This window comes from Solanum verrucosum, unplaced genomic scaffold (assembly GCF_900185275.1).
Source record: "Solanum verrucosum unplaced genomic scaffold, falcon-dt-bn FXZP01000210.1, whole genome shotgun sequence".
Lineage (NCBI taxonomy): Eukaryota > Viridiplantae > Streptophyta > Magnoliopsida > Solanales > Solanaceae > Solanum > Solanum verrucosum.
The window spans coordinates 879,039-902,911 of NW_026020045.1; the positions used below are offsets into that span (position 1 = coordinate 879,039).

At 35.9% G+C, this 23,873-nt stretch overlaps 1 protein-coding gene across 5 annotated transcripts in view; it reads right to left on the minus strand.

The window, feature by feature from the left end:
- Positions 1–23,873, minus strand: part of LOC125821735 (MAP3K epsilon protein kinase 1-like) — a 602,763-nt gene that overhangs the window by 25,314 nt on the left and 553,576 nt on the right. For 2 of the 5 annotated variants that reach the window (XM_049501115.1, XM_049501114.1), the window contains exons 2-8: positions 7,418–7,500; positions 6,832–6,966; positions 2,593–2,613; positions 2,373–2,446; positions 2,193–2,283; positions 2,026–2,109; positions 1,525–1,626 (exon numbers count right to left, since the gene is read on the minus strand). In XM_049501115.1, the coding sequence (XP_049357072.1) occupies positions 1,525–1,626; positions 2,026–2,109; positions 2,193–2,283; positions 2,373–2,446; positions 2,593–2,613; positions 6,832–6,966; positions 7,418–7,477 (567 nt within the window). In that variant the 5' untranslated portion in view covers positions 7,478–7,500. Of the gene's footprint in view, positions 1–1,524; positions 1,627–2,025; positions 2,110–2,192; positions 2,284–2,372; positions 2,447–2,592; positions 2,614–6,831; positions 6,967–7,417; positions 7,766–23,873 lie in introns of those variants that run through there. The other 3 variants (XM_049501113.1, XM_049501116.1, XM_049501117.1) reach the window with 2 other exon arrangements.

Sequence of the window (23,873 nt, forward strand, 5' to 3'; positions counted from 1 at the left end):
TTCATTTACAAACAAAAAAGATTTTGAAGTTATAGTTTCTTGACAGAGTATACTTCATGTTCAATTTATCTGCTTCTTGATTGTTTCATCATATGAGTGCTCAATGGGAAAAATGTGGGATTCTTTCACTCTAATTTTGTCAATATAATTTTGTTTTTGCCAAAGTCAGAACAACCACTGTTGGATCAGATACTGTTAAAGTGATTTTTGTTGGAGATTAAAGGAAGAGAGATATCATTAAAAAAATATTGAAATGCCACTTTAAGTTGCATCTCTGACTTCATTAAATTTGAATGAATCACTTTAACAAGACACAAAACATAATAATTGTTAAGCATCTTCAACATTTTGCAGTAAAACCTAAGCACATATAAAACCTCCATAAGAATTTACTACTGATGAAGGTTTAGAGTATTCATTGTCATTCTTTAATACAATTGTGTAAATGGAGTCACCTCCTTATGGGGTTTAGAGCAAAACTTTGCTCATTTATCATGTTTTTTGTTTTTACTCTTCTTCATTACAGTGTATTAATATAAAGAGAAGTTGTCAAGAGCAGTATGAAAAAGGAAACTGCATGAAAAATTCAAAGCTACACACCATTACTCACAATTGCTGGATAGGGGGAAAGGCTCTTCGGCAGGCACTATTTGCTTTTGCAGCTGTCCTTACATTATCTTTCGTTTATGTTCTTAGCCATTTTAGAGCTGTAATTTTCAGCTAAAAGCTGTGTAAATTTGTGATTTGTACTAATTTTTTATTTATTTTTTTAGTTACCAAAAAATTGTAATTTTCCTTTATAGCTCAGTAATATTCATGATTCTCATCTTAAAGCTGTGTAAATTTGTAATTTGTAATTATTATTTTTTTATTTAGTTAGTTACAAAAAAAATTGTAATTTTCCTCTATTGCTCAGTGAATATTCATGATTCATTTTACAGGATAGTTCCGTGATAAAGTTACTCCGGTCGAGTACAATGGAATTTCAAAATGAAAATATTTTTATTTTGTTCAAAACTTTCACTTCCATCTAAGTAGTGTTGTAGCAGTACCATAAAGGCTCTTCTGTCAAGGTAAGAAAGGGGTCTAGACATTACTGAGTCAAGAAAGATATGCAATACCAACTTAAGACCCCACAACTTAATAACTACCAACTTTGAGCAACTATACAGTTTCTCGATTGGTTGTTAGAAAGAGAGCACAGTGTTTTTTTCCTTTTTTGGGCATGATTTGTAAAGAAAAGAGAACATATTATACACATTTTCTATGGAATTTTTTTTTTAAAGGTAATGTATTTTTTCTTATATCAGGCACTACTTATTGTAAACATCATAATTAAATTAAATACCTAACATGTTGGGCCCGTACACGGCAGAGGCCCACTTGTAGTGCAAGATAGAAATCTCAGCTAGTCGATAACTAATCAAAATAAAGTTATCTTCCCTTTCAGAAGTGAATAACAGGCAACAGGGAGAAACAAAACGTCAAACCAAATATAGACACCACTAAAATAAGTTTGTGTACCTCAGGTGCCATCCAGTATGGTGTTCCAACAACTGAATGTGTATTAACATCTGCCTCCGTTAATTTTGTTGCAACACCAAAGTCAGCAAGTTTCACCAAACCCTGCAAACAAAAATTATCAAGAACAAATAGTTAGGAAAGGCAAACACACAGGTAGGGAAAAATTTACATGAGCTGAATATATAATCCAAATGAGAATTGATGGTAACAGTGAGACCGCAAATGCAAGCAAATCGCTATGCAGTATACAACTCATGAAATTTCTTTTTCCAAACAAGGCACGAAAGAAATCAGACATAGCATGAAGAGAAAATAACTAACTACTCCATCTGTCTGATTTATGTAGCATGGATCAGAATACGAGGGTCAAGCTTCTTAACTTTCGGTGTGAATTCAGATATAGATTCTTTGAGTTGATAATTAAAAATGACAAAGAGAGTAGTGACTTCCATGCATGAAGGTAACAAAATCAAAAACAGAAAAGTGAGTGCAATTAAAAACCTCTTTAGTTGTCAATATATTTGCACCCTTGATATCCCTATGAATCACACCTTGCTCATGTAGATAAACCAATCCTTCCAATACCTACAACAGAAGAGAACCATCATAAACTGGAACTTCCACATCTAACTCCGTGATATCTAATTTGGCAAAAGTCAATCTGAGACCTGAGAGATGTAAACAGCAACCAAAGATTCTGGAAAAGGCCCAAATTTGTTTGGCTTGACAATGTTAGCAAGTGAGCCATTCTCTACATACCTTTAAACAAATATCAAAATTTCAGATATTTAGTTTCCTTCAGAAATAAAGCAAAAATAGAAGTGAAGATAAGTTTCAAGCTCACTCACTCAAGAATTATGAAAAGATGACTCTTTGTCTTTAAGGATCCAAGATACTTCACAATGTTTTTGTGGTTCAAATTCTGGAGAGCAAAATGAAAATAAGATCACATATCCTTACTGAAAAGTATGCCTTCAAGTGCATCCTATTTTCTTTTTCTTTTTCTTTCTCTTCCTTTGGGGGTTCAGGGATCCTATGATCAGGACGAACAAGGAAAGAGATCTTTACCTTAAGCAAATCAATCTCTTGCTGTGACATTAATGCATCCACCCAAGTATAGCATCATCAAAAGAAAAGAACAACTCGTAAGTCACATTAAGTCAAGAACATAATTAAATACATCAAAGGATGGTATGACACAATGCACATAGCAGTAATTATCATATATTAGTTTATCACAACCAAATGTTAGGGATAATTTGTGGGGAAACTGGGGACATATGGCCGGGAATAACGAAGACCAACACAAATTACGCAAGTATTTTCATTATATTAGTAATTAATTTCTAGTAAGAAATTCTATTTTGGCAGGTATTTTCATTATAATAAGAGTCATTAGCTGATAAATTTATTTCTAAGGAGATTATATTTTTCTATGTTTTAAACCATGATAGATGCTTTTAATTCTAATCCATTATCTTAGCTTTCGTATTCAGTATTTCTATCAAAATTATAAAGTTTTAATAGCTTGTTTGGACAATTTTTTGAAAATTTTGCAGTTGTTTTTTTTTAAAAAAAAGAACACTTATTTTAGAGGGGTGTAAGGTATTTGGCCAATTATCACACGAGAATAAGCTATACAGAGTAGTAGCAAAACTCGTTCTTCTACTGCAGAGAGGAAACATAATTTTGCAATTTCTTCTTAAATGTAAAAAGAGAAGTAGAAAACTAATCCTCGTGGAAATTTATTTTTACCATACTACCCTCGTCAATTTAATCCATTTGTTTCTCAAACTATATTTACCAAAAATTAAGAAAGTATATAAGATGTCCCCTATCATTACTTTGGTTCAAGGCAGAATACATCAGTACCCCCTTAAAGTTGACACATTTTATTCCGTGCAAATCTGAACTATTTTTTATCCTCATCTATCCACCCATCCACACACCCCAAACTTGCCAGTTTGATAGCCTTGACCCTCCTAGACGACGTTGATGTGGCAAAGAGCGTAAGTACACACTCCTAGGGGTGTGGTCATGAGAAGTTGACAAATAAGCTTCTATATGGGGAACTTTTCAATCATTAATTGTCATGTAGTCATATACGATATTTATTTGTTCCAAATTTGTATTTCTTCTTATTTCTTCCTGATATATACAATGTATATTCTTCCCAACATTGTATTTTGTGTTTCTTCTTTAGATGCAATGCTTATTTATTTTGATTGTGCATTTCCTCTTTTGGCCAAATCTGTAAAGGAAAAAAACTTTCTTTTTTTTTTTTTATGACAAGGGAAACCCGCAGCCGCTACCCTTTGGGTGCGCACAGGGTAAAACCTCCGCTCCTATGCAATAGCTCGCAAACCACATAGGAGAGGTAACCCGCACTAGGCAAGCCCGGTGCGACGAGCTCGACCCAGAAGGCAAACCCCTTGCTTTCGCTGGCAAGGGGTTTCGAACTTGAGACCTCCAACATGGAAGTCCCAAGCCCAAACCACTGGGCCACCCCGAAGGGTGTAAAGGAAAAAAACTTAACTAGAACTCTATCGTGTTTAGCCAAAAAACTGGAGTTCCAACAATGTATTTCTTTTTATACTTCTTTAGATGCAATGGCTGTTTCTTTCAACGGAATATTTCTTCTTTCTGAGCAAATTAATATGAATTGGCTGGAGCTCATTGTTATTAGCAGAACAAAAAATAACCAATAAAACGGAGTTTCATCAATGTATTTCTTTTTATTTCTTCATTAGATGCAATGAACACTTGTTTCAAATTTGACTGAGAAAGTGTAACAAAGTTGGCATAAATCTAATTTAAAGGACTAATCAGATAAACAAAGTTCAAAGCTAGAGATGATAAGAAGCTAGGTCAGGTTCTTTGTCAAAAAAAAAAAAAGCTATATCAAGTTAGATTCTAGTCAAGTGTGAAAACACACGCGCGAGTACTCCAAATGGTAAATGATATGCATAAACCCTTAGCAACTGAACCTAAAAGATCGCAATTCCTAGCTTCCATATATATTCATTTTCTGAATTTATAGCTGGATATCCACTCTAGAGACAAACGAGGGTTGTCTTCGGGCTTCTTTTGTTGCTATGAAGTGTGTCTCGTGTGAATCCATTATAGAAGTCTCATTACTGATCCTTTTTCAATATTTACAACCTCAAAGGCTCAAACCACTGAAAATGGAGGATCTCTGCCCTGTTAAATTTATGCTGATTTCGAAAGGAGTCCTCATATACAAAATAGTGACTTGTACTTTTATCCATTGCAATCACCTATATATTTAGGTAGCAATGACATGAAACACATTCTAATGCTCAATATTTCTGGCGACTCTTCACTTAGATTTTGTGTCCTCTTTTCCATGGATGAGCTGCCTTCTACATTGGGGTATGGTGACACCCTAAATGAACTCTTGGTGTGCATGGATGTATCTCTGTTGTTTTCCTTTATTTTTCCCTTCTTTCCTTCCTTCTCCTGCTTATCATATGTCAGAAGTTAGTAAGACCTCTCTCTCACTAGTTGAAGTAAAAAACTTGGTCGACTAGGGACTCTTGGATAAAAATCTTGCCCACAAATTATTCTAATTAAGATAGATGGGAGCAATAATTTCTTGCTTTCGATGTAATCTTCCTTCATCTTGAGCTGAGGGTCTATCCGAAACAGTCTCTCTACCTCTAAGGTAAGGGTAAGGTCTACGTTCACTTTACCCTCCCTAGACCCACTTGTGGGACCAGACTGGGTATGTTGTTGTTATGTAAATCTTTTTTTTTTGGGGTCAAATCTGGAGAACAAACTGGCTGAAACTCCATTAATTTTAGCTAGATTTAGAAAGTAGCCTAAAGTGGAGCTTCAGCCAAGCTTTTAACAAATTTGGCCTGAAAAATAAGGAACTTTTTTTATTTTAAATAAATGCCACGTGGACAAAAGGTTCAAGAGTTGGTGCGTGTCTCATCCGCATTCGATGAAATTGACTAGGGGCAGAGGCTAATAGAAATGCCAAGATCAGAGGAGGGGGGGGAATTAAACCAAGCAAAGGTAGGGTATGCACTAAATTAAACGTGCAAAGTTTAGGGGAGTCCCCAGGTATTCTTCCTTTGGCTTAACTATATTTATAATGATGATTAAATATAAAATTTTGTCTTTTACATTTGATAAAATATAAAATTGAAAACTTAATCAAAATCATCCATAACAAATATATAAATAATTTATCTATTAGCTATATTTATTGTAAAGTAAATGTGAGTTTATCGAGCATTCCTCGCAGATTCCTCAAGGGGAAGAAACCAGGAACACCAAGGTTGGAGAAGAAGATATCCCTGTGACTCAACCACTAATCGGGAGTCACAACAACTTGGTATCACGAACAACCACTATGGGTGATTCCAACATAAAGAAGAGTTGAGGGATCTGTTTCAGGAAGTGCGAGCATTAACAAAGGAAGAGTGGGCATAACCGATATCCTGAAGGGAGAAGTGAATCATGTCAACTGAATCAAAATTGGGAAATCAGCTGCGGCAACTATTGCCACAAATGCATGAAACTTAAAAGGGTCAACAGGAACCATATTAAGAAACCAGACATGGGAATCAGTAGCAATAAAAAAGCATCACAACCGAGTTGCCAGTTCAACAGAACAGCCAACAGAGCCGGGAGAAATGCCAGTAAGGAAATGGAAGCTCAACACTAACCAGGTCATTGTTCTGAAAGGAACAGGTAACTCATCCAAACATCAACCCATAAATGATGGAAATACACAAGTATAATTGTTACTTAACAATTCAGAGTTCCCTTAGACTTCGGAGAAAATATTCAAAATCTCCATTAGTACCTAGTTACAATTCAATGGACTGGCCTATTGTTATAGCACTGTCCAAGACGACTAAGTCTATTTCATGGTTCAAAAATTTGCTTTAGATCGACGTCCAAGTAACCAGTGCTTGTGTCTGTAGTTATTTTATCCAGTATCACACACACACATGATATAATCTTCTTCGAGCTGACAGGATTTACAAAAACAGTTCTCAGATTATGGGTGTACTCTTGCACATAGGAGCCCCAACAAAATAATTATAGTACAAAAAGTCTCCCTGATTGTAATTGTTTATACAACTACCAGTAATTCTCATACAAGAAGATACAAAGTTGCAAAATCTGTGCTATCAAGATAACTGAGAAAATTGATTATGCATAAGCATGTTTTCACACAAAATGTACTTGTGTTAACACACAAAGTTGAAAAACTCAAGACTTCTATCTTTTTCTTTTTCGTAGACAATTAGCCAAGAAGTGAAGATATACCATAATGACGTTGAGATCCTCCTGAGCAATATTCTCCAGAGAAACTTGCTTAATTGCTACAAAGTCTCCATTTTCCAAATCCAGACCTTTATAGACTCGACCATAAGCTCCCTTCCCAATCTCATCTCCAAGCATCTTCAATCCACAAAGACAATTATCAATCAATCAATCCATCAGCTATGCCTCAATCCCAAAAAGAAGAGAAAAATTTTGTTTTGAAATCAATTAACAAACCCATATAATTTCAAAAAGTGCACTAACTTCAATATATACTCATTCATTCTACTTTGTTTGAACCTTCACAAATTTCTATTAGCTCAGCAGAAAAATCCTAAATCCTTAACACTCATGAACACACAAAAAAAACAACACAATTTTACCCACTAAACATTTCCAAACCAAAATTCTCACTTACTTAACTACAAAACTTAAAAAGAATGAAACTTTAATTTTTATTTCTACTTGTCGATACCAGGAAAAAAAAACATGTACAGCAAGGCAAACCTAAATCTCCGAAACGGGTTAAAACTATCATCATTACATGTATATAAACATCAATTATTATGTAGGTAAAGTGAATCGTTACATATTTGTTATCAAGCGTCTTGGATTTGTGAAAAGCAGCATTTGCCATTTGCCTAGACATTTCTGCTCAATTTATCTCTTCTCCACCGCTGCCCACCCCCTCAAATGCGTTTTTTTTTCGTCAATTAATTGGGGAATGGGTTTCTCGAAAGTTCTATACCAGTTTCATTGCCACAATCAGATGAAAATAGAAGGATACGATCGCCGGCGGTGAACCGATCGGAATTTTGAGCCCGACGGGTCCTGTGAAAATGGAGAGAAAGGCAAAAATAAAAGGTTCGAACCGGGCTTTGGCAAGGCCCGAATGGGCGGGCCGGAAAAATGAATATTTGTTCAAACGAAGACTGATAAAAAGTATACAACTTAATAGACTATAAATAGTAACCTTTTTTGGATTTTGGAGGACAGTTAAGTCTTAGTTGGAAATTTAAAAAAAAAAAAAAAAAAAATATTAGTTGGAATTTTTTTTTATGGAATTTCTAAGCCAAACAAATTAGGGATAAGGGTATGAAAAATATCTCAACTTTGATCGAATTTGCTATTGCGATACTAAACTTTCATGAGGACCTATTACCTCCCTAGACTATTTAATACCGTATTTTAAACATATATATTTGCCCACATGGATATAAAAAATAATATAAAATTATAAATAGTAATGTGTCCACGTGGGCACATATATACCTTTAAAATACACTATTAAATAGTTCAGAGGGTAAAAAATACGGTATTAAATAGTCTAGGGAGGTAATAGGTCATCATGAAAGTTTAGTATCGCAACAGCAAATTCGATCAAAGTTGGGTATTTTTCAGACTCTTATCCCAACAAATTATAATGGTAATTCTTTTGATTATATGAAAAGGGAAAAGGCTTATAAATATCTAAAATTTATGGAAAAAGGTTCATAAATATCATCTTTTATTTTTGGGTTTAAAAATATCCTTAAGATTTATGTTTGAGTTCAAACATACCCCTCAACATAACAAAAAAATATTCAAGCAACTTTAACTTTTTTAAAAGTCATATGTTATTTTCTAATTGGTGCCACATTTTAATTTACAATAATTCATACTCACCCAAAGTTTAAAATCCAAATCCATTATTGACCTGTTTTAATCGTACATTCCTTTTCTCCTCCAAAATTCATCTTTGGGGTTCCTCAGTAAGTTCTTCTTTCTCTTCTTTTTATTGTTTTCGTTTTCTCAAAGTTATCCAACACAACAATCAAATAATGTATATTTTTAGAAACGGATATTTAATTTCGTGGGTGAAAATATACACTTAACATTTTTGCAGGTAATTCAAACTTCTAAAAAAATCTCCTCTGGATTCTAGTAGTTTCATTCTTCTTCTTCTTATTTCTTACAAGTTTTTTTATTATCAAAATCTCCTATTATCTTTGTATAAAGTTTGTTCTTTGTGTTAGAATGTACAAAAGTCTTATAAATTCTCGAAGCTCAACTAGTCGCATAGATGTGATTGCGGAACAATTTTATGATTTCTATAAATGTTGAACGTAGATTTTACCAATGTCCTCATTTTGTTGTAAATTCAATTTTTGCTAAGAAACTTAGTAGTTTAACTTCAATATTTTGGATTTGGTTACTAAAATGTTATAAGAAATTTAATATATGTTTATTTTGATAGGTTTCAGGACTTGTGGTTATTAGGAATGACGCAATAACAAATTTTCACCCTACGTGACATTGGTGAGTCTCATTGGATGCTATCAGCAAGCAATGATCTGAAGAAATTATGATTAATGAAGGGTAGTAAAGTTATTAATGTGATATGAGTATACTTTGGAGAAGAAAGCGTGAAAAGAGAGTGCAGAGAATGAAGATTTTTCTTTGATTATTGTGATCTCTTTATGTCGGTTGGCAATTGCTAATGTGTGTGTAAAGATTTTTCTTTGATTATTGTGATCTCTTTATGTCGGTTGGCAGCTGCTAATGTGTATAAAGATTTTTCTTTGATTAGATCTTTTTATCGATTTGCGGCTGCTAATGCGTGTAGTGGTGATTAGTAACTATTTTTTTGTAAAATTTTGGATTCAAAGTTGTTCAATTAGTATTTCATTGGTGATGTGTTAAAATAGAGGTTGATTGTATCCATTTGATGTAGTATAATGCTAATGGATTAGCTTGATACAAAATAAATTCGTACTGAAATTAATCTCTACTAGATTTCTTTTTCATACTCAACAAGCAACCTAAAACATTTTGTTAAAGCAGTTTGGAGGCTTCTTGCCAATAATACTGAGATTGGTTGAACAACATTTTTACAGTAACCATTTTGTGGAGATAAAAATTTGTGGATTCGAGGAAGAATGATACTTTCTTATTATCAAAAAGATATGAGGAAGAAATAATATCTTCCTATTACCTTAAATAATTGGTTATAGATTTACCATGTCCAAAACATGCATACAACTTGGGTATAAGTACTTCATAATGATCCTTTAAACAACAACAAATACAATTTGCTTCATAAATCGGATATGAAAAGGGTAGATTGTTAAAATGCTTACACAATTAACAACTACTAATTTGATTAGTAAATTAACATACAAATAACTATAAATTGCAGCCACTAATTCAATAGTATTAGCTAGAAACCAGTAATTATAGCTGCAACATTTTAACACTTTTAGTTAGAGGTCACTAATCATAGATGCAAGTAAAACTGAAAGAATGGATCAAATGTTAACACTTTATGAAGCATAGTCTTAGCTTCAAAAATCACCTTGGGCATTTCTTCATCATCAGACTAAAAGAACGGATCAAATTCAGACTGAAAGGATGGATCAGATTTAAGAAAAGTTAAATCAGATTCAAGCTAACTTGAGTGATGACTGAAAAGTTGAGTAGAAGACATATTTAATTCAGATACAAGAATGAATAAAGATTCGAAGCCTTGAGACTCTGTAGATGATGTCATATTCACATCTTCTACTGGTTGAGAAGCTTCTTCATCTTGAAAATATTTTTTGTGTTTGCCTTTGACCTACATGAGTTGAAATACAAGCTAGATACTTGAAATATATTATTATTAACTAGAGTGGGAATATAATATTTTTTTACCAGTGGACAACTTCTGATGTTATGTCCTGATGTACTACAATAGCCACAGGTCCTTAGAAGCCTTTTTTTTAGATTTCGACCATATCGCTTGCCTCTTGCTAGCCTCATCTTTTTCTCTAGTTCATTTTATTCTTGGTCTACCAACCAATTTAAACCAAAGGTGATGGCTCCATGACATGATATGGCTCCACCTTCCAGAATTTTTCACCTCTGCTAGGTTGCATCTTATGCTTATAAACTCGCATATAAGCCTCATTTGAATACCACCAGTGCACTTCAGTTAGTGGATTCACTTTTGGTGCTTTGATAGCATGTCCAGACAAGTCTCATGCCCTACATGTACACTTTTTTAGCAACAAGTTAACACTATGTCTATCTACACACTCTGTCACTCCATACTCATTGTCTCTATTAAATTCAATTTTACACCTTCGTACGATGAGCCTAAAATGTTCAAACAATCTCATTGCAAGTGGGCTAATATATTCCTTCTGGTTCCTAGCTTCATCTTCATGCTCTCTGATCTTGTTCATTACCTTCACAAACAATTACAATTGAGTAATAAATACAGTTAACTCACAAAAAAATAATAAAATATATTTTAAACACATTGATTCTATTATCCTCCAACATTTTTATAATGGGTTTTAACCTGACTTCTAGAATCCATGAAGTGAAGGATTGTGTGAAGTTATTATCCACCATGTTATTCTTGCATTGTGTGTCAAAGTATGCCCTACATCATTCTTGGGTGGATACCATAATAGGTCTTCAACAACCACTTTACATAAAGAACCCAAACTTTTCAATTGATCCTTAAAATCTTCCTCATATGTGCTCCAAGCACACCACCACAACAACTCTCATTTTCTCGCTTTTTTTTTGCCCAGTTAGCTTCTATATGTCTTGCACAAAATCTATGATTTGCTTTAGAAACAACTTTGGAAAAATCATCTAATAGCCCCTACAATAATAGTAGGCAAACAAGTAAAATAAAATAATAAGAACTAGAATTAAATAGAATAAAAAGACATAATAATCAAAAAATACCTTTTGCATATCTGAGATAAAGGTTACTCCTTCTTCATCCTTCAAGTCTAATGAAAATTTCAGCATCTCCATAAATTAATTTAATGTCTTGTTGGTTTCTTTGTCTACCGCCTCCCAAGCAAGTGGATAGAAATGATTCTCATTATCTTGCTCCACAACTATTAGCAATTGTTTTTTGCTTTTTCCTTTTAAAAATGTACCATCCAACCCTATAAATGGTCGCAGCTGTAACGACCCTCAAAATAAAGTAGGATAAAGTAGAGCCTCACATGGGTTTTATGAATTAATAACTTGTTAAAATAATGAAGAATAGCCTGTTTAGTCAGTTTTAAAGAGTTTGGAAGTCAAACGTCAAGGGACGATCAAGACGTTCAGAAAGTAGTCTTTTGTGTGTCGGTGTGTTCTAGTATGTTGTTCATGTTTTTATGTGTTGTTTGGAGTCTAAAATCAGTGGAGGTGACCCTAGTGTCTTAATAAATGTATTTAGGGTCAAAACGTCAGGGTACGACTCCCCAGGACCACCCTAAGGGTCCCCGAGGAGGACCCCAACCCTTGGCCAAACAAGCTGCCAAGGCAGCTTGAAGTTGTTCTTGGAGGGAGTGGCTCCGCGTCGCGGACCTGCTCCACCAATGGCCAAAGAGTGGCTCCGCGTCGCGGAGACACCGCGGACTCTACTGTCTCGAAATTTAATTTCCAGAAACTTGTGGGAACACTTCCACGTTGCAAACTTGTTTCCCGATGAAATCTGCGAAAATAAAACTCAAGTTTGACTTGTTTAAAAGGTCCAACTAAGTGAGGGGTAGTTTGGGTACTTTGAGGAATTATTATAAACGGTTATTCTACCTATTTTAGAGTATTTTAAGTGGTTAAAACCGCAAGACCTAGAATTAGACCTCATTATCCAAATTGAACCTTCCCTCTCAAATAAATTCTCTCTCTAGAACTCCAAGGAAGACATTCATGAAACTTCGAGCTAGGGGATGGGTTCCTACTGATTTCTCTTCAAATTCCTACGGAAAGGTATGGGAATTTTATCTTTGATTCTCCTTTCAATCAAAGTGATTTCAATGTTTCTCAAAAACACAAAAAAAAACCCAATTTCAATTCTACGCTTGGGTGCATGAAAGTATTTCAAATGATGATTTATGTTAATATTGATGGTTTTAAAATCAAAAACTCCATGAACCCTTGCATATCTTGAAATCCTAATTTTGGGTCTATTGATTATGAGCTAATAATGTGATATTAATGTGTAGATTGTTATGGGCTATTGATTTATGTATTGTTCTATATTGAATCATGAGGAATTGATGGTCAATTGTGTTATATTGCATGTTGGCCTTGAATCGGGCAATTGTGACCTAAGGTTTATGATGATGATGAAGTTGTGAATAGATTATTGATTCTAGTATTTTATATATATATATATATATATATATATATATATATATATGTGTGTAGTAGATGTTAGAATTGTGAGGTTTGATCCCTTTGAAAGTGGGGAGGTGTTTACTTTATAAGCATGTTGTGATCATGGCCTTGTAGGCAAAGTTGGATGATTGTTGTTTTGAGTAATGTTGATTATGTGAAGGTAATGTGATATGATGTGAATTTGTGTATGGTCTAAGAGTATGAAAGGTGACCTTGTGTAGAGACTTTATGTGTTATACTTGGTTGTTGTCTTCTTTGAATGACTTATAATGAAGGTGAGGTTAGGATAGACTATGTTTACCTACTCTCACACCTAGTGAAGAATGAATGAAAAGAATGAAAGAATGTGTGAATGAATGAAAAGAATGGGAGTTAATGCTAATGAATGAAAGTTGGGTCTATTGTAAGGATAGTCTCATAAAGTACTCCTTTAAATGAATGGGGTTCCTAGATGAAAGGTTTTCTCATCTTTGAATCCAATAGCTTCCTAAATGAATGAATGTGGGTTAGGATGAGTAATCTTTCGTGAGTTGAGATGAGAGTACTTAGTAGCAATCCTTATCCCTAAATGAATAAATCTTGGGCTAGGATGGGTGCTCCTTCGTGAGTTGAGATGAGAGTACTTAGTAGCAATCTTTATCCCTAAATGAATGAATGAAATGAATGTCCTAACTCTGTGGGGGAGTAATGTCTAGCACCGAGAGGATATGAAGATGGGTGGATACTCCTTCGTTAGTTGAGATGTGAGTATTTAGTAGCAACCCTTAAGATGGGTGCCCCTTCGTTAGTTGAGATGTGGGTACTTAGAAGCAATCCTTCTATCCCTTACCTATGTGACCACATAGGACTATCTAGTGGTCTCTACCACGTAAAGGCTAAAAGAATGACCCTACCTTAGGCAAGTGGGGATCTCTCATCCGGTAAGGGTACTACCAGGATTCCATGTCAAGCTCCATGGTCTATGTCAGTTAAGGCTCATCCCCCACATTAATGAATGAATGAACTAGGGTCTCTTAAGGGTGTACTACTTAGGATAGGTGGTGGAATGCGACATCATCTAGACATTGCACAAGTAGACATTTAAGAGAGATCTTGGTGTGTCTTAGTAATGATAATGAATGAATGAGTCTCTTTGGGCTAATTAATGAAAGTGTTGGTCATTGAGCATGCTAATGTGAAAGTGAGTCATAATGAATTGAATGTAAGTGCTTATGTTGAATTGAATGAATGTGATGACCTTATGTCATTAGTGAATGAAGTTGTCTAAATGCATTAAGTTGAATTAACGATTTATGTTGAGATGTGAATAGAGCTTGTCTTGTGTAGCCTTAAGGATCACTTGGGTGTGGTATGGAGAGGTAGTATGGTCTGCCTCACCATGTCTTACTTAGGTGAGTCTTGGGATGACATTTGATGAGTGTTCTAGTTTTATGAAGTGACTTGTTGGCTTATGTGCTTATATGTCTTATGTGATTAATTGGTGAAGGATGAGGTATGCATGGTAAGTGCACTTTGTGTGACCTTAAGGTCGTGCCTTAGTGTGGGTTTTGGTATGGGATGTTGCCCATACATTGCACAAAGGTATTGCTTAAGGGTTACTTAAGGTGGAGGTCTAAGGCAAGAAGGTAAAGGTAAATGGGTTATGTATGTTTATGAGGTATTGTGAAGCATATGACTTTGTATTATTGGTTGTGACTTGTAAGGTGCCTATTATGTTGATGTTCAAGAGATTTTATCAAAATGGCATGAAAGCATAACTTTCGAACAAATGTCCTTTTTAGCATGTTTTGCATATTCTCATAGTTAGTACGTGTGTTGTACTAACCCCTTTCTTCTATTTTACTACAAGTGTAGGTTGTGGTAACTAGGAGGAGATTGTGCTTTGGAGTTGCTTGGATTGCTTCACTCTTCCAAGTCTTTGGTATGTCCTCAAGATTCGAGGACTATGTTTAGAAGTTTCTTAGTCATTGTAATAGACACTTAAGTTTCATTTCATTTGTAAAGGGTTGTGTCCCTTAGTACGTTTTAAGTTCTTGTCTAAGATTGGCTAAAGAGACTTAGTAGTTCCGCTTGCGTATTGATGTTTTCAAATATTGATGTCTCTTGAAGTCTTATGGTTTTATTGAATAAAAGTTTTAAATTCTTAGTGATTTTTATGATCTATGCATTGAATGAATGCTAAGGCTTGTATAAGACCTCCGAGAGGTCAAATACGCATGTAACGGCTAGGGGGTGCTCTCGGGTCGTTACATCAACCCATCTTTAAAGTTATGTTTCGTAGCTTGGAAGCATGCATACATCTTAAGAAATCTTCTTTTACCTAATGCCAAGGCTTTCTTTGATATATTTATCACAACATCAGAACCAAGATTACTCTCTCTCAATTCTTGTGCATATGACTCTAATTTATTGCAATCATCCAGAAAAATTCCTTCCAATTTCTCAAAAACAATCTTTTTGAATCTTTTCATCTTTGACTTGTTAACATTAAGGTTGAACTCTCCGTCCAAGTCTCCAATCATATCTTTGATCTTATACTTTGGATTATTTTGAACTTTTTTCTTAAAATATTGTGCTAAAATTTGGGCATCACTTTTGTGGGTGAATTCTTAGTGGTGAATCGGGTGTACTAATCTTGTGATGTCCTCTTGGTTGAGTAGGATGTTTGGACAGACTTGGTTATCTCAGATGACATATTTTGGTGTTTTCTTGAGCTATTGAAGTATTACAATGGTTTTTCATATACCACCTTGCTTATGAGAATTTATGGAAGAGCTACCATGGGTATTTACAGTTGTTCGACAGTCTTAATGTTCATCTAGTCATCGAGGTCATATTTCGATTATGTGTGGTTGAATTTGGGGATCATTGGGTCTAGTTCTATCATTCTTAAAGGTTATCTACAAACACAACTACTAATCTAGCATTTCGATAGTGTTGTTAGAGGTTTTGTATGTTCGGGTGTATCGCTCAATAGGTGGTTACTTGATCATTTCCTTCTTTGGGTTAAATATGTTTAATTCTGTCACGACTCAGACCGTCATGATTGGCACCCACACTAACCCTCCGGTGGGAGAACCATAACTACTAACTAACTAACAATTTAAAGCTACGGAAGCAGGTTTAAATAATTAAATAAGGAAGTTCTCATAAACTTCAACAAAAGATCTAACAACTAAACTAAACAAATGCTGAAGAAATAACCTAGAACCTGAAAGTCAATGTACCAAAACTCTAACAAGATTCATAAGTCTAAACAAGAAAATCATCTAAAGAACTAGTCTAAGTCCGAATAGGATGGACTAAACAAAAAGAGAACTCAACGCAACCCGGAAGAACTGGCTCACCCTTGAATTCGAATCGGCGATCACTGATCTTCTAAGCGAGGTCTGTCAATAGCTGCCGGAAGATGCCATGTACTCAACAAAAATAAGAGCAAGTGCAGTATCAGTACACAACCACCATGTACCGATAGGATCACGCGGTTATCCCACTAAGTGCAACATACATAAGTCAATACAACAATACAATCACATGCATATATCGAACATATACAATATTATCAACATTTACGAACAACGAACAACGAACAACTTCACACTTCTCAAGATACACAAATATGAGAAGTCATTGGTCCTCTCATGAACCTAAACCCAAACAGTTAGCAAATCGGAATGTGGTACCCAATCCAATGTTTATGCCAGAACGTCGCAACCGATCTCATAGTTATGCCGAAATGTGGCAACCGATCCAAGTTAGTTATGCCGGAACGTGGCAACCGATCCATTCAACACACCACAATCACAAGTATATCCTTAAGATCATACATTTAAGTCATGATTTCATGGCAATCATCATTCATTTATCTCATTTACAACAAGTGTGATCAATAATGCAACATTCATATACATACATGTATCATAATGAAGCAAGAACAAACATACATCACACAATCATAGAATCACAACCATCACCTAGCTCGAAACAAGCTTGAAACCCTAAGAAACTTGATCCTTCCCTTTCCGGATTCGTTCCGCATGTTCTTAGTCTACAAACAATCATAATAACACAAGAATCAATAAATAATCATTAATTACCCGAATTACTAACAATTCTATGAACCCTAGATCAAACCCATGATCTCAAGTATCCAATTTAGGGATTTTTCCACCATAGAATCTAGATCAAAACCCTCCCCTATTGATAATTACCCATTCTATTACGTTCTACAGATCGAAAAATGAATTCAGGGAGTGAAAAGCTTACATTTAGCCTCAAGAATGGTGGAAAACTATCAAGAGTCGCCTGGGGTTCGTTCCTTAGCTCTAAAAATCAAAAAGTGTAGAATAAGGTCATTTAGGGGTTTATTTACGACCTTAAGTCACGACTAGCCCGCCACAATGGTCCTCACCCCGCTACAGCGGCCCCTCCAGAGCGACCAAAACCACCGCCAAAGCGGCTTGCACGAAACAGTGAGATATTTTAATAATTTCAAGACCCCCATTTCACAACACACCTCTAACCAACGACGCTCAGAAAATCCCCTTCACGCTAAGATCGATTTCGGGAGTTCTACTCGCCCGAATTCAATTCCGTAAAGTCGTACGGAATCCTTAACGAGTTATCTATCCACTCATGTAATCAAAATTATAAATAAATCACCCGATTGATACCAGATCTCCCTACACCTTAATGACTCCAATTTCGTCCAAATCTAGACTAGGTTGGGAAAATCCAACTACTACAAAAACGTTTTTTGGCCCAAAATTTTTCCATGTTGGATTTACTATAACGACGAAACCAGTCATTACAATAGATATCAATTTACCATCACTCGTCCCCGAGTGACAAACTTAGTAAAAATAGGCTAAGGAAGGAATGAAGTAGTACCTGAATCGACGAACAATTGGGGATACTTGTATCGCATGTCCCTCTCGGTTTCCCAAGTCGCTTCCTCAACTGTACGATGCTTCCATTGAACTTTCATGGACTTAATCTCCTTGGTTCTCAAATTACGCACATCACAATCAAGAATTGCAATCGGTTCCTCCTCGTATTGGAGGTCTTTGTCTAGCACAATTGAGTCTCATTCAATGATATAATTCCAATCACTGTGATACCCCTTCAACATGGACACAAGAAAACCGGATGAACACCCGATAGATTAGGAGGTAGAGCCAATCTATACGCTACCGGTCTTACACATTTAAGAACCTCAAAGGGACCAATGTATCGCGGACTTAACTTACCTTTCTTGCCAAATCTCATCACCCATTTCATGGGTGATACATTAAGAAGAACATTATCACCGGTTTGAAACGCTATGTCTCTTACCTTATGATTTGCATACTTCTTCTGTCTACTCTGGGTTGCTAGAAGCTTAGCTTGGATACTCCTCAATTTATCTTGAGCATCCTTCACTAAATCAACCCCCAAAGGCTTCACATCTCCAGCCTCGAACCATCATATGGGTGATCTACATCCCCTCCCATAGAGTGCCTCAAATGGTGCCATATCTATGCTAGAGTGATAACTATTATTATAAGAGAACTCACACAAAGGTAAGAACTTATCCCAATGTCCTCCAAAATCAATTACACATGCCCTCAGCATGTCCTCTAACACTTGAATAGTCCTCTTCGATTGCTCATCCATCTGTGGATGGAAGGTTGCACTAAAAGTAAGTTGTGTCCCCAATTCATCATGTAACTTCCTCCAAAACTTGGAAGTAAATTGCGTACCACGATCTGAGATGATGGAAAGGGGCACCCCATGCAACCTCATTACATCTTTCACATAAACCTTATCCAATTGTTCAGCATTATCGTCTATTCTTACCGGAATAAAATGGGTTCACTTAGTCAATCTATCAACCACTACCCAAATAGAATCAAACTTCCCCAAAGTCTTGGGAAGACCAACCACGAAATCCATGGCTATCATTTCCCACTTCCATTCCGGAATTGACATTCTTTGAAGCAAACCTGCAGGCCTTTGATGTTCATACTTTATTTGTTGACAATTTTGACACTTAGCCACAAACTCCGCTATGTCTTTCTTCATGCCCGACCACCAATAAATTCGATTCAGATCTGTGTACATCTAGGTCACACCCGGATGAATAAAATATCGCGAACCATGAGACTCTGTCAACAATTTCTAAATCAAGTCATCAACTCGAGGAACACAAATCCTTCCTTTAAAAATGAGTACACCATCTGCATCAAGATTGGTCTCTTGTGCCTTACCCATCGTAGGCTTCTTTCTAAGCTCCTCCAAATTCTCATCCTCAAATTATTTGGCCTTGATCTCCTCAATGAATGTGGCCCTTACTTCAATACTAGCTAACACCCTACCTCTTTCTGAGATGCCCAACTACATGAACTTGGACTCTAAGGTCTGAATTTCCTTAGCCAAAGGTCGCTTGGATACACTCAAGAAAGCTAAACAACCCATACTCACCGCTTTTCGACTCAAAGCGGCTGTCACCACATTAGCCTTGCCCGAATGGTATTGAATGGTGACATCATAATCTTTAAGTAACTTCATCCACCTTCGTTGTCTCAAATTTAGATTCTTTTGAGTGAACACATGTTGCAAACTACGATGATTGGTAAACACTTCACATTTAACACCATAGAGGTAATGCCGCCAGATCTTAAGAGCAAACACTACCACTGCCAACTCTAAATCATTCGTTGGATAATTCCTCTCATGCACCTTCAATTGACGTGAGGCATAAGCTATATAACATTCTTATCCTGCATCAACACAACACCCAAACCAGAATGTGAAGCATCATAATAAATAATAAATATTCTACCTTCCACCGGTAATATTAGGATAGGTGCGGTGGTCAAGAGAGTCTTGAGCTTTTGAAATCTCTCCTCACATTTTTCAGTCCATTCAAATTGTATCTCCTTTTTGGTCAAATTAGTCAAGTGCATGGCGATAGAAGCAAAGTTATTCACAAATTGACGATAATAGCTAGCGATCCCAACAAAACTCCTAGCTTCAATCACAAAGCTAGGCCTAACCCAATTCTTAACCGCCTCAATCTTTTGAGGATCTACCATTACACCTTTTTTTGAAACTACATTCCCCAAAAATGCAACCAAAGTCAACCAAAATTCACATTTCAAAAATTTAGCATACAACATTTGTTTCCCAAGAACACCTAAAACAATACGAAGATGGTTGGCATGCTCTTCTTCACTTTTTGAATAGACCAAAATATCATCAATGAAGACTATAACGAACGAATCAAGGAATGGTTTGAACACCCCATTCATCAAACTCATGAAAGCTGCAGGCGCATTGGTCAACCCAAAAGACATAGTGATTCGAGGCAAAGAGCACTCGTTTCAAATAGTGACTCTATTTAGTTGCCGGTAATCTATAGACATTCTCATACTACCATTTTTTTTCTTAACGAACAAAACTGGAGCACCCTATGGGGAAGCTCTAGGACGAATAAATCCCTTATCAAGAAGCTCTTGAATTTGAGCCTTAATCTCTCTTAATTCTGTTGGTGTCATGCGATATGTAGGGATGGAAATGGGACGCGTACCAGGCTCTAAATCAATGCAGAAATCTATATCTCTATCCGGAGGCATACCAGGCAAGTCATTAGGAAACACTTCTCTAAATTCTGTCACCATAAAAATATACTCAATAGATGGAGACTCAACCTCAACATCCCTAATGTGAGCCATATAAGCCAAACGACCCTGCTCTACCAGTTTACTAGCCCAAATGGAGGATATGATCTTAGCTTGTTTAGGCTTGTACACCCTTTTCCACTCTAACTTTTCCCTTCTCAGAATTTCTAGAGTTATAGACTTAGTGTTATAATTAAGCACAACATAATAGGGTGTAACCCCTCGGAAAATAGTAAATTGAACTAGAAAGTACTAAAGCTTTTCATAAGAGTTTTGAGTGTGGTATGAGTAAAAAAAATTACAAAATGACTCCCGTACTTAGAATGGGGGTTTTAGGGGATAAACGTTGAGGTATGACCCCCCAAAGAGCAACCAAAGGGGGCGTTGAGGAGGACCCCAAAGTAGCCCCCAAAACTGCCAAATTGCAGCCACCCACGATTGCCATCTATTAGCCGTGGATGGACCCACTCCCCATGGGTTGGGGTCGTGGGTCAAGGCTGAAGTTCCCCCACAATTTTCATGTTGCAGACCTCACCTACGACTTTCCAGGATGGGCAGTAGACCCATCCACGGTCCGTGGATAGGTAGGGTGTACGTCAACACATATTTTTAGTATAGTTTTTAGTTAGAGGTTTGGTGGTTAAGTTAGTAATTAATTAGGGGTTAAAGTAGGTCGGTTATTTAGTTATTTAACCACCTATATAAGCCTAATAGGCCCCTAAACTAATTCATTAAACTCATTCATCTAAGACCCCAAATCCTCTCCAAAAGTTCTCTCTCTAGAAGTGAAGAAAAAGAAGAGAAATGAACAGGGCAGATTTTCCTCCATTGATGAGAGCTTGATTAGGGCTTTGAATTAAGGTATGTTTAACTTATTCATCTATGGATTCTTCCACCCATAGAGCCCCCTAGGTTTTTGCCCGATTCTGAAGTCAAAAACCCAATCTAGCTAGGGTTTCCTTCTTACAATGTGGGTAGGGCTTAGCTATGATTCCAATCTAGTGGATAATACCTAATTATGATTGTATTATCATGGAATTGTGATATTATGATGAATTCATCTGATTTCTATGGTAAACCCTAGTTTATTTGATTAATGTGATAGTTTGTGGGTTTATGCCATTAGAGGTGAAATTGAAGGTTCATTGGTGATCTTCTTGGATCAATGTAATGTGTAGTAATTGATCAAAGTTAGCATAATATAATCATGAATTGAACAAAACTTTACTGAATATGAAGGATCTTCACTTGTAAAGATGGAAATGAACCTTTATGGTCAATTATGACTAGAATCACCTAGTAAATTAGAATGTGATTAAAATACCTTGAAATCTAGGTATGAATGAAGGTAGTAAGAAGTAAAGCTTGAAGTATAATGCTTGTAGTCATCAATGTTGATCACTAGGGTTTTGAGAGTAAAACCAATGTGATGATCTAGTTGTGCTAAAACTTTGAGAGTAAAGTCTAAATGTGAATATAAGCTTGATAGATAAAGTTTTGGTGGAGGATCTTTACCTACCTAATCTACCTAATAAAGTCTTGAATATGTGAAGTGATAGATTCACTTGAGTCATGATGATACGAATGTCTAATGTAGAATTCTATGTATGGTTTTATGCATGAATATGATATGACATGAAACGTTCTCTCACATAGAATGATTCTAGGTTGAAAGGTTTGCTCACCTAAAATGAATCTAAGTCCTAGGACTATGAAATGTGATGAGGCTTGTGGTGATTCCCCTAAATGACCTTTGCATGATAGAAATGTGTGGTGAGTTGCCTTACTCCTAATTAGTATGGGGAGTGTTAGGTGATTACCCTTTATATGTATGTGACTCCCAAGGCAAGCAGTGATTACCCATTAGCCTTTTTGTTGATCATTGAGGCGATTACCTATGATCCTTATGTGATGATGTGGAGGCGAATACCTACATTACACATCAAAATGGATATGGAGGCAAAAACCTATATCATCTTAAAATTAATATGGAGGCGAATACATATATTCCTCTAACAATGAACATGGAGGCGAATACCTATGACTCATTGATTCTATGACTAGAGGTGAATACCCTTGTCTTTATGATTCCATGATATGTGTGGCTTGAGGTGACTTCCCTCTTCCTTCATGATGAACTAAACATTTATGCCTTGAGGTGACTCCCCTTTGCATGTATGAACATGAACATGATTAGTTTGGATAGTAGTTCTACATAACTCTCCAATACATGCATGACTAAGAGGTGATTACCCTTGTCATTATGATGTTAAGAGATGATAAACATGAATGATGAACCTAAAGTGTCTCGCTTAACATGGGTAGGACTATGGGATATTGATCATGCATGGCACAAACTTGCCTTAAGGTGACTCATGAGGTGTTTCTCTTATATGATGTATGCTTAGATAGGATTGCGCTATAGTTGCCTTCTTTGACATGATATGATTAACTAAGGTGATAGTTCCCTTGTCTATATGAAGTAAGCTAGTAATGGGATCAAAGTAGGGTAAATATAACTATGATGACTTCAAGGTTATGCTTAGTGTGAAGGGTAGTATGGAATGTCTTTCATACATTGCACAAGTGTGTTTTGAGGTTACCTAGGAGTATGGTTCCCTTATGGTAAGAAGAGCTTAAGAGTTGACCATGTATATAGACTATGATTAAGATGACCAAATAGGGATACTTGGCTTGGGTGGTATTATGAGATGCTATTCTTGCTTTGCACATGTATGCTTTTGAGGTTACTTGAGAATGGTGTTATTATGGTATAGATGACTAAGGGTCAATTATGCTTATATGATTATGACTTATCTCCAATGCTCATTAATTATGTCTTATGTTGACTTATGTTTATATGATGCTTATGTTGGAGATTATGCTATGACTATGTTATTATCTCTTATGCTTATGTCTTATGTTGACTAACCATTTTGAGATGCTCTTATGGTGTTGTGCTAGCTATCATACTTGGTACATTTTGTACTAACACATATTTCCTACATTCTAACCAAATGTAGGGATTGGAGATTGAGTGCTACTCTTGGAGATAGGTTTCTAGAAGTTGCAAGGAGTTGAAAATCTTGGTGAGTCCTCATCGTTTCGAGGACAACACCCACATTTCCTTTATGTCTTTTATTTTCATGTTGATACTATTGTATGGGCTGTGTCCCAAGGGTTATTTTAAAAGTTGTATTAGATGGTTTGAGACAAAGTATATAAAGACTT